Here is a 12,075-nt window from a genome sequence, read left to right on the forward strand (position 1 = left end):
ATGTCCGTGGTGCTTAGCTCTGGACAGTTGTCTGTCTTGCACTAATGAGGAAAGAGGCTGACTTTTGGACAATACAAAAAAAGGAGCGAAGCAGTTATCCAGAGTTCTTGAAAACTTTCTAGATACTGGCTCATTTGTTGCCTGTGGCCTTACAATCTTGTTTCCCTGTCTGTGCATCACTGACACCATATTTGCACATACACGAACATTAAGGCTTAGTAAAACACGAGACTTAAACTCCAGTGCAGCTTTTTATGCAGTCCTGTCGTCATCTCTGTCTTTCTCTGCTGCTCTCTTGTCCAACTGAGGATATCCAAGTAAGGGAATTAGAAAGGTACCTGCCAGCATTGGATGTAAAGCTCTCAACACAGTATCTCCTAAACAATAAGCAGTTAAGACATTTCATTAATATATATTTTCTTAAAAATAATTAAGAAAAAAAAAAAAGGAAAGCCCAACCCCAAAAAGCCACCACCCCACAAAAAACCAAACCTTACAAAGCACAGTGGTATGATTCTCCTGCCTTTTGTTGATGCTAATTTGGTTTTCGGGGGTTTGGAGCCCCCTGTGATTATTTGCTGTGGTAGTTTGCAATCCATGCTGTCAGTAATGGAAGTAAATGTGGGATGCCATGTTCACCAGAGATAGCACAGTGGTAATCTAATCTGTTTTTGCAGTGAAAGCTTGCAGGGACCAGGAAAGGGTTTCTCTCTTTTTGCCTGTACCTCTGTGCAATTGATTTGGAGGAGAGTGTCCTCTGGTGTATTGGGAAATGGTGACATTGGCAACTTCCTGCAGCTTCTAGGAAGCCTTTTGGGAAGCTTTCCCAGAAGCGAAATAGGCAGCTGGAGGGCAATGCAAGTACCTGGCTGGGATGTTTCAAACAGGACTGAAAGCAGTGTGTTAGTGGGTACAGTCATTGTGCATGGGCTAGTTTTATGCTAGTGATTCAATCCTGAACGGGGCCGTACAGCCAGTAAGAGACACTGACAGATAAATTCCAAACCCAGACGGCCACTTGTGTAGAATTTGGGTGCCTGAACACTTTCTACTTTTTCCATTCTAGGGAAATAGAGCTAATGCTACACAATGACAATAATAAGATCCTGGATATATCTGGGATGTTTGCATACTTTGCTGACAGAATCATGTAGGAAACAGAAAAGTTCAAACTGAAAGTTTTCTGCTCCAACTTCTGTTCATATTTACCATATCCGATATCTTACTTCTGGCCTGGTCCTGTGACATCCTTGTGCCTTAATATCTATATGGCACTTTCAACCTGCGAAAACGTGGGCTGGAAACAGCTGAGCTTTCTTTTGTGGCTTAGTGGGGAGAAAGTGACTTGTTTTTAATGCAGTTGTGTTTAATATGCACCATAATTCTTTGCTTTCCTGATTCGAGGTCCATGATTGCTTTCTCAGATTTCTGGTGGGTGGAAGTTTATAGCTGAGTCAGACTGGAAGCATTTCCAGGCTAAAACTGATTGTGTGGGTATGTATATGTACTTTAAAGAGAGGAAAGGACTCTTGTATCTCTACCTCTTCTATATTTAGCTGATACTCCCCCTCCTGCTTACCTGCCTCCGGAAGATCAGATGACACACGATACCTCCCAGCCAATGGATACCAACATGATGGCACCCGCAATTCCCCCTGACATACACAGAGGAGGTAAAAACACTTTATTGTCATCTTCTACTTTGCTTTTTAAGAGTAACGAACTTTCAGAACTGACTTTTAATAATTGCGTTCTTATTTTGGATCTGTGTTGTCTATGGAAATTTTTAGCTGTAGAAAAGAAAAAAAAAGCCATGTAATTTTTTGCTGTATTTGTAAGGGATGACTTAGTAAATCTGGAGATAAAAAATTATAAATGTAAATATTTGTTTAGGACAAAAAGCTATCACATGACTCTTTAAAAATGTAAAATGGACGAAGTTTATTACTTTCTTACTCCCAACCAACTCAATGACCAAAGTGATTTTATATTTTGTATCTGGAACTTCCACTAATCACTGAACAGAAAGGGTTCCTATGATGCTGTGAATTTCTACGTGTGATGCTGAAATTACATGTGTGCAAGGAAAGGAATCTCTTTCTCTCTTATGATTACATTGATTTATTGGAACAATGCAGTTAATGCTATATAAAGTCACTGAATTGTGGATGACAGTAGATATGGTCAAGTATAGCTCTCCAAGCAAAGACTTGATCAGAGGCTGGATGCTAGTACTGTTAGTTATGTAAATTCCCAGAGACATTTTACACAGGCAACTGGAATATCTGTAAATTTTCCTTTGAGACAGTACATCTCATAAAATTGTCTTTTCTTATTATGTTTTTGTCCTGAATTCTAAACTTTAGTCTGTAAAGAGTGTCCTGCCCTTCTCCTGGTCATAAGGGCATTTGGGTTGGTTTTTTTTTTTTTTTCCAGTTTGTGTTGTTCCATCTTCTCTCCCCATTTTTGTTCCATCTTTGAGTCATGCAGTGATAGCACTTGGTTCAGAATTCAGAGCTGTCTGCCTGAGGTGTGGTGTTGCTATAGACTTTAAAATCTGTATTAAAAAAAACCCTATTGCTTTATGTACTATGACACAGACATCTTTTTACGCATTGCTTTTTAAAGCCTTTGCAGCCGGCCGTGGCTGCTGAGTAAAGGATTTAGTGCATTCATCACATTGTGAGAAATAGCCCCTTTAGAGAACACATAAGCTGACACAGTCGTGGCCTATGCCAAGAAAGAGCAGCAAGCTGGATGCTGTGCCAGAGTGATTATCAAGATCACAGGCGTTTGAACAATATAACTGTTGTTTGATTTTTTTTTTTATTATTTCTTTTTACTTGTTTTGTTGCTAAGCTTAATGTCTGGATTCAGGAAGTATATTTGCCCTCTTAGAACGATTTGGATAGCTTTTCTGCTAACCTATTTACTCTCTGCATGGAATGAGTTTTGCATGTGATAAACCCCGTCTGTAGCATTTCCTTTTTTTTTTTATATATATACACTGTGTATAGTTCTTGCTCACCCAAAGTGCGTTTATCAATATTTATGCCTAACTGCAGACTTTTGCAAGTTCGTCTCTCTCACAAAACACACGAATACCGTAAAATTCCTCTGTTACATGAGAGTTGATAAAGAGAAAAGGGTTTACATTTTTCTTCTTGCTTTTTAACGTTTAGCAATTTCAAAATAAAAAGTGTGTCTATTAGTATTTTTCTCTCCCAGTAGTTTAGTACAATGGATTTTTATCTTTGTGTCTTCATTTAAAAGAAAAAAACCAATGCCTTACTTCTGTGTGCCTTCATGTGTTTATTATTCGTATATGTATGCTGTAATTGCACTACTTTTACAACCTGCAGCAGATGTTTTTTTTTAAAGAAGCGTTTTTACTGTGAACTTACTGCAGCATTTCTGTTGCAAACTTTTTAGAAGCATGTTCTTCATGGTGATTTGTTAGTCTTAAGAGATTTGATTTAACAAGCTGCATCCTGTCAACGAAGTTGGGTAATTTCCATTGTTGGCCCATGCTGGGAATAGAGAGACTAAACGCACCTGCTCTGCATGACTTAAAGCAAATGTAAGGAAGTTAGTATGAAATCTGTGAGAGGCAGATATGATTCATTCTGTAAGAATGGCCAGCTGGCAAGATTTCTTCCTGACTTTGAGAACTGGGGCAAAGCTGCAGCTTTGATAATTGCTGGCATCTTCGTGGGAATTAAGTGTAGTAACCTCTTACTAATAATTAATGAGTGATTTTTATTATTTTTTATTGTTTTTTTTTTTTTACAGTGACGTGAAAGGATAGAAAATGCTAGGGTATCAGGGAAGATCATCTCCTTTTTACCAGTGTTTTAAGCAAGTTACTGGTCAGTAGTAGACACTGTGCTTGGAGATTTTGCACAGTGATGTAGGATGTGTTAATCCTGCTTTTGATTATTTGCCACTACGTCTGCTATGTAGTGCTGGTTTGAGGAGGTCATTTTGTTTTTTGTTTTGCACGCGTCAGAACACTCATAGCATTATGATCTGTGAACAGAGGAAAATATGAACACTGGTCTTAGTTGGCTGATTTCAGTAAAGACTTGGGGCTGGGAGAAGGAAACCCCTGGCCAGAGAAACAAGTTTTGCTGTAATACCAGTATGATTTTCATTTTAGCACTTTGACCTGTAGTTGGAGCTTTAATCTGCAAAGTTGGTATTTTAGCAGCAAGTCCAGCTGTGCTAGCCTTAGCAGTGAAATAGCCTCCTTCATTTAAAAGAAACCACGGAAAGCAACCACAATCCCTTCACTAGCCTCCTTTTATTTGGAGGCAGTTTAATAACTTGTAGCTGTATTTGGCACTTGAAAGAATGTGCTCTGGGTGGGGATATCTGAAGAGTTGTTGGACACCTACTGGAAAACTCTTTTTGGTAAAGACCTTCGGTACCATCTGGAGAAATTGTTCCCTGTGCACAGTCACAAGTGTTACCTCAAGACATCCCCGTGTTTCTAGAACTTGATAGGCAGAAATCGTGAACCAGAAATTTCCTGTCGGCATTCTGCACAACTCCTAGCTTCAGTTCGGAGCTGCTGAGGAGGAGCTTCTTGTTGCCAGAGTCTGGAAAACCATGTTCTGAGAAACCATGTTCTGCTATTACTCAACAAGTAACTTTTGGCAATGAATAGTTGCAGATTTTGCATTTGGTAGCACTTAATGAATAAAAGGTTCTCATTAAACAATATTTTCCTCCATTTCATCTGCTCTTCGGCCCAGCATAATTGTTAGGATCCTGCACATCCCTTTAGGATCCCTTGTTCAGCTTCTGATCCCAAGCAGTATCTGTTCATATTGAAGATGTGCTTCATGTGTGTTCTGCAGACAAATGTCTGTCTCAGTTTTTGAAGTCTCTTACCCTTCCCCCAAGAAGTCCAGGACGTGTGCATGCCCTGAATACTGAAAGATTGATCTGCTGACGTGTATTTAAGCTACCTTGCTATACTTCTTCAAGTAACTTCAAGTTACAAATGGTCTCTGGTGCAAATGTGTGATGCTGTTTCTCCTTGTCACTATACAACTTCGCAGTAAGCACAGAAATTACTTGTAATTTGGTAGCTGAGTGGAATGAATTGAAGTAGAAGTTCGTTTACTAAATTGGAAAGAAAGCTGAGCTGTGTAATTGCAGTGTTTCTCTGCTGTCTGGGCCCACAACATAGCATGTTGTAGAAAATGCAGCAGGGATATTGGGACACTGGTTGGTATGTGCCCGGGAGCTTCCTGCACTTTTCTGTTGATATCTAGTGACAACCTTTCTCTCCTGTGAGTCTTGGTGAAATTATTCTATTGTGTGTCCATGGCTATGAAAAGTTCAAAATTAACTGAAGGAAGAAGAGCCATCATTTAGCTGCAGTTGCTTATCCAGCTCATCTTTCAGTGATCTTCAGCCAAAATCTGCAGGTTTATGGATCTTTATATCTCGAGCCTGTATTTCAGTGCCGTTAGATTGTAACATTTCCATTGTTGCTTTACAGATGTTCAGGCAGTTGCTTACGAGGAACCAAAGCATTGGTGCTCCATTGTCTACTATGAGCTGAATAATCGTGTTGGGGAGGCATTCCACGCTTCTTCCACCAGTGTCCTGGTGGATGGCTTCACTGATCCTTCAAACAACAAGAACAGATTTTGCCTGGGGCTGCTTTCGAACGTTAACCGCAACTCCACCATTGAGAACACTAGGCGGCATATTGGCAAAGGTGAGGTTTGGATCTTTGCATCCATTTTTTGGATTTTTGGGGGTGGGGAGGGAAGGGGCATCTCCCCTAGACGTGACAACTTGGGCCGCTACCTCAAGAGGTCTTACAAGCAAAGTATTGTTCTTACCTGGTGTGTAATTACAGGAAGCTCTTACCCTTAATCAATTTTTAATTGTCCGAAGGCTATCATAGTATTAATTAGAATGAAAGCTTAAGGCAGTTTGTCTAATGAAATGCCTTGATTTATCTTGATTATTGGTGTATATGGAAATCAAAATTATAGTTCTTGGCACAAAATTCTTAGCTAGCCTTATTTCCAACATAAATTAGTTATCCTAACGTGTATTTAGAGAGAGAACCTGCTAAAACAGTTTTTCCAAATTCATTTTTCACAGGCTGGTGATTCTTTCAGTGGAAATTTTGTGCTTCTCTTCTATGCTATGGCTGTGACAGTGTCCTGCAAAAGAGAAAAGCTTCTGGTTTTTGTCTGACTTCGTGCAGTCCTCTTGTTCTGAGAACTCACTATAATGCTAATGACAGGCAAAGCTAACATTGCCCCCTGCAACGGGACATTCCTGCCAGACATATTTTTAAGGTGTTTACGTTATTAATAAACTCCAAATTTTCTGAGACAACTGAGGGTTCAACATGCCCAAGCAATGGGGTGTATGTTGTTAAGTGCCAATTAATGAAGTTTCTTCTTCCTCCTCCTTAAAAAGAAGGAAAGAATTGAAACTGAAGAGAACTGTCAGGTCTTCAAGTTTGAGCCCTTGGTCCGGAGAGGTTTTCTCTACGTGAAGAATTGTGCAGCTCTCAGCAGTACACCACACCTGTGCTGTGCCACTCAAGTCCTAATACTTCTTCCCTCTTTGCCTTCCCATCCATCTTACCAAGTATCAGGATATTTATTTAACACCTCATTCATTTTCCTGTTAAAAGTAACCCAGCTGCAAGCAGAGTTGGGCTGAAGCACTTAACTGCATATGTACCGAAGCAGAGTGTGAAGGAGACAAGGATGCTGTTGAATAAGTAAATGTGTACAACTAATGATGATGTAGAACTTTTAGTCTTTAAGGAGGAGTAAATCCCAAACTTGAAGGCATAGCCATAAATGTTTTTGCAGATCAGGTGGGAGTATATAGGTACCCACACAGGTACACGCATAGTCATCAGCAAAATCTTACATGACAGAGCACAATCAAGGCTTTCTGAATTGATTTCAGTTTAGCTTTTAAATTCTGTGTGGTTGCTTCTCTGACTTGTGACACTGTGGGAGGGGAAAGGTTTAATAAGCAAATAATTCCTTTTTAAACACAAAAGGCAAACTTTCTTGCTTTCTCAAAGCCTTTGGAATTGAGTCCTACTGACAGGAAATCTCCACAAAGGTTCCCTGTATGCTGCTCTTCTGGGGCTTGCTGCCATCAGTGGCAGGTGAGGGAGCAAGCAGTAAAAGGTGAAAAGACTGTAAGATCGGTGTGTACCCTCATTTGACAGATACATATGAGGAATATAGAACCATTTAGTTTAGAAAAGACCCTTAGGATCATCAAGTCCAACCGTAAACCTAACACTGCCAAGTCCACCACTAAACCATAATCCCTAAGTGCTGCATCTACACATCTTTTAAATACCTCCAGGGATGGTGACTCAACCACTTCCCTGGGCAGCCTGTTCCAAATGCTTGATAACCCTTTCAATGAAGAAATTTTTTCTAATCTAAACCTCCTCTGGCATAACTTGAGGCTATATAAGGGCCATTTTCTTTATCCAGCTTTCTGGAATTAAAGCGAGCTGAAAAAACTTGTGCAATCCAAAATAGCATTCAGGACTTTTCCAGAGAATCCAGCTTGGGGCTGCTTTAGTACCTACAAATTATGCAGTAGGTTTCTGCTTTCTCCTCTTGCATTCCCAAGTATTATTTTACATAAATATGATGAGAAAAAAGTTCAAGGCGTCAAGCCACCCAATGTACTGCATCAAAACTACTGCAGTGCTTGCTAGTTTATTGCTGTTGAATATACAACATGTTAAAACACAGGAATTACCTATTTCCCTACATATATATATGCATACATACACACACACACACTCCTTTCAAATCACCTACTGATGAAACAGGAAAGTAAAAATCAAGTTTGAAGACAGGCAGCTGATGGTCTGATACGCGGTTAATTTTTATCTCTTTAAGCAGAAACATATGTCTGTGGAGAGAGAGCATGAAAAACAGATACACAGCATGAATTCATCTAACCTCCTTATGTCAACCTTCTCTTCCTAGGTGTTCATCTCTATTATGTCGGTGGGGAAGTGTATGCTGAATGTCTTAGCGACAGCAGTATTTTTGTGCAAAGTCGAAACTGCAACTACCATCATGGATTCCATCCCACCACGGTCTGCAAAATTCCCAGTGGCTGCAGTTTGAAAATTTTCAATAATCAAGAGTTTGCTCAGCTTTTGGCTCAGTCAGTGAACCATGGCTTCGAGACAGTGTATGAGCTTACTAAGATGTGTACTCTCCGTATGAGTTTTGTAAAGGTATGTGAAAATTTTCTTGAGATTATTTTGTAAGCAAAGTAAATTGCTTTTACTTAATGTGGTGTTTTTGAATGCTCCAGTGCCTCCCTCCATTGACCTGTTGTCTTTGCGGATGAAATGCATCTGATGCACATACTTTGAAAGCTTGAGGTGACTTGCAGAACGTTTTTCTTCACATAAGTCTATAGTCACTTATGAAGCATTTCCGTCATGCCTTGTTAACTATTCTAACTTCACTGAATTGCCTCTTGTAAATTTTTAGTGTTTCAGTTAAACTTTTGTATTTAATGTGTGTATAGGTAGTGTGTATATATAGAATTATTTGCATAGTAATTCTGGAATTATGGGGCTTGTCTTTCTAATTGTGTGGGATATGGCAGGATACAGTATAAGTAAGTTTTGAAAAGAATTGAGTCATTAATTATTTGGCCTAAAAGTGGAAAAACCACCAATTAATGATGTGCCATCAGCTTTTGCACCTTTTTTTGCCCATTGCTATGGTCCATGCTATCTCCTGCTCTGTAAGAGGCTCAGCTGAACTTCATACTTCTGTTCCTGGGTGGTATTTTTGGAGAGTTGAGCTGGGACTGCAGTGTAAGTCATTGATAATGGTTGTGGGAGTGTAGATAGCATAATCCTCTAAATCTGCTTTGACCAGCAGCTCCCAAATTAGGAGCTGCAGTAATTATTTAGATTAATATACATACCTTTATATTCTAGGGGGGTGTGCAAGGTCAAGATTTGTGATGTGGCATGTCAACGTGTGTACTGATATAAAAGGGCTGGTCACATCTATGAAAGTAGTCACATGAAAATGGTAACATGCTGAAGCACTCTCCTTGATAGGAGGATAGAAACTTTCAGATGTGTTAAGACAGGGGTTCCTAAAATGGAATAGGTTGTTTATAGCTCTGCATCCTGTAGGTTGTATGGCCGTGTTGCCTGAACAGTTGCACAGGACCTCCTGCGTGTTGGATGTTGCACTGCACAGTGTTTAGAGCTGCTGCCACCTGGGTTGGGATTAATATAGAGGGGATAACAGGGGTTAATATAGAGCAGAGCAAACTGTACCTGCAGCCATCTTTAGTCTTGTCTCCAGACCTGCCCCAAAAATGGTTCACTTATAAAATTATTTCAAATGCTGTTTAAATATCTGCTTTTATCTTTGGTAGTTACTGTAACTGAATTGGGTATGAGCTGAAACAAAACCTATCTTGTCTTAATTTGAGAAATAGGCTGATAGGGAATGACCATGCCCTCTTTCTCCAAAGAGGAATGTTTCTGACTTGTTGCCCATTTTATTGCGTCCATCTTGAGAATGATGCTTTGGTTCTTGTCAGACAGATGCCTCACCCCCACTTCCATAATGTCAGTCGATAATCTTATTTTTTCTGAGATCCAATTTGTTGATCTGTTTGGCAGCATTTCTTCATCCCACCCCCCCCCACCCCCCCCAATTTGTTCTATTTTTGGTCTTGGCAGAGAAGACCTGATTATTCCCCTCTTTAGAGGCTTTATTGGGACATCAAGCAACTGGCAGTGAGGTATGGGAAAATTTTGGACTGCCACAGGTTATGTCTTTAGGAATTTAAAGATTTCTATTCCAAGAGATCTCAAAATGCCACTTCCTCCAAATGTAATTTTTGTTTTTTTTGTTTGTTGAAATGTGATAATAGTTGGCGTATCAAGTGTGTTATTCTACCCTGCTGATAACAACTGTTGAAAGCTAGAGTATTTTGGTAAGAAAGAAGATGATTGAAGTATGCTTCTCACATATTCGGTATTATAAAAGAAGGTGATTTTTTTTTTTTTCTTTCCCCACTTGTGATTCTGTTTCCAGGGTTGGGGAGCTGAGTATCATCGCCAAGATGTAACAAGCACTCCATGCTGGATAGAGATACATCTTCATGGTCCCCTTCAGTGGCTGGATAAAGTACTTACTCAGATGGGCTCTCCTCATAATCCTATTTCTTCAGTGTCTTAAAAGGTTCTAAGCTCCTGCATTTTGGAAACAATTGAGCCTTGCGTGTACTTGAAGGACGTATGAGTCAGACACACACATTTTTTAATTTTTTTTTTTCCCCCTGAACTGGCAACAGCTGAATAAGAGCCATGGAAATACTTGACTTCTGTGACCAACTGTTGGCTTCAGAAAAAAAAAAATCCCTTTGACATACTGTTGGTATCAAGAATTTTAGTTTACATTGTAACGTACTATTGCAAAGTTGATTTGCAGGACTTAGTGCAACAGGGACGACCGAGCCAAACCAACAATCTGTCAGACCAAGTTCCTGAAGGATCTTCCTCTAGCTGGCACTCTGAGATTCTCTTTCTTCCTTATGTTCAGTGCTTGCTGTTTTCCCCTGTGTCCTCTGGGGTTAAGAGCTGATGTTGGTGAAGTCTGCATTTTGCAGGCTGTCTGCAGTACATTTTAAAACCATTTGTCTAAGTTGATGGTTGCTGTTCTCTTTAAAAGAAAAAAAAAAAGTCATAAGGTTTAATCTCAATAATTGTGTAATAATCTTTGAAATTGTGTCCTGACCATACTGCTGTAAGAATGTTAGCTATGTTTTTTGCTAAATGTATGTACGGTGTATTTGAAAGTTTAGAAATTAATTAGATTTAGACCATAAAGGAATTAGGAATATTTGAAAGGGGGGAGGTGGGAGCGGGAAGGGAAAATGACAACTGAATTGTAGAATATATTGTAAACATAGCTTGTTAGTTTAAACTGAGGTCTGAGTTTTGCTGTGCATTTCATTTTTGTAGTGGCTTCATCTTGTTAATTCTGACTATTTTTGCCTCTTCGTTTTCCCCCAAAATGATTGCGCAGCTGGTTAATTCTTTTACCCATGAAGAGGATAAGACAATTAATTCCTGCAGTTTGAAGGCTGCAGCTCTAGGTATTTCAAGACAAAATTGTACAGAGTGCTCTCTAACTATGGAGCAGTTTTATACAGTTTATGTAACAGAAGCTTTTAATTTTGTAAGAGAATCTTGTTTTGCCAAACTTAGTAACTGTTAATTGTTTGGAGGACTTCAAAATCCCAGTATGGGTCTATTTCAAACTCTTAAAAATATATATATTTTTAATTTTTACTTTTTTTTACTGCTTGGTTTATTTTCTTCTCTTTGATCTTTTATATTCACGTAAGCTGTAGTACTTTAAGTACCTTTATTCCAAAACTAGTGGGTTCTCTTTACTGGAAGTTTTGAATAAAACCTGTTGTTACTGCTTACATTTGATTAAAACCTTGTCTTGTCCACTTCTTAGTAGACTCTTAACAAACCAGATAAAGATACGGTCTTGGAGGAGACACAACTAGAAATGAAGATACGCTGAGCTTAGACAGTTATAATTAGTACAGGTTAGTAACCCTACCAAACTCAGTATATGAGATAAATGAGTACTCTAGAGAGAAAGATTTCGTAACCAGGCAAGATTAGAATGGATGCAGTAACACTGAAGTATCCTAGCCGCTTAAATTTCTTGCTGCTCCTTGCCATGGTTGTGGTGAAGGGCCTCCATGCTCCTTTCCTGACACCTCTGCCTTTGATCTGGGGAGAGGTGAGGGAAGGAATATCCTTTTGTAGCTGCAAAGTGTCTGTCAGGTGCTGGGATAGTGGAGGTTGAGAGAGTGGGGGTTGACTGGAGATGCAGCGCCTGTGCCTGGCTATAATGGACCATGCAGCGCTAACAGGAGCACGCGGGAAAGCTGAGCAACAGAGATGAATGTGTGTTCAGCCAGATGTATGCATGTGTATGTCACTGTGATGAGTAATAGCCCTTTTTTTGAGAGTGAGTC

General features: G+C 39.5%; 1 protein-coding gene across 2 annotated transcripts in view; it reads left to right on the forward strand.

Annotated features, from left to right (window-relative positions):
* The window catches only part of SMAD1 (SMAD family member 1), a 50,129-nt gene extending 38,621 nt beyond the window's left edge, over positions 1-11,508 (forward strand). For both annotated transcript variants that reach the window (XM_054204206.1, XM_054204207.1), the window contains exons 4-7: positions 1,557-1,673; positions 5,513-5,734; positions 8,013-8,269; positions 10,110-11,508. In XM_054204206.1, coding sequence (XP_054060181.1) covers positions 1,557-1,673; positions 5,513-5,734; positions 8,013-8,269; positions 10,110-10,253 — 740 coding nt within the window. In that variant the 3' untranslated portion in view covers positions 10,254-11,508. The remainder of the gene's footprint in view (positions 1-1,556; positions 1,674-5,512; positions 5,735-8,012; positions 8,270-10,109) is intronic.
* The last annotated feature ends 567 nt before the right edge of the window (positions 11,509-12,075 follow it).

The sequence above is a fragment of the Rissa tridactyla genome, chromosome 5 (genome assembly GCF_028500815.1).
Source record: "Rissa tridactyla isolate bRisTri1 chromosome 5, bRisTri1.patW.cur.20221130, whole genome shotgun sequence".
Taxonomy (NCBI): domain Eukaryota; kingdom Metazoa; phylum Chordata; class Aves; order Charadriiformes; family Laridae; genus Rissa; species Rissa tridactyla.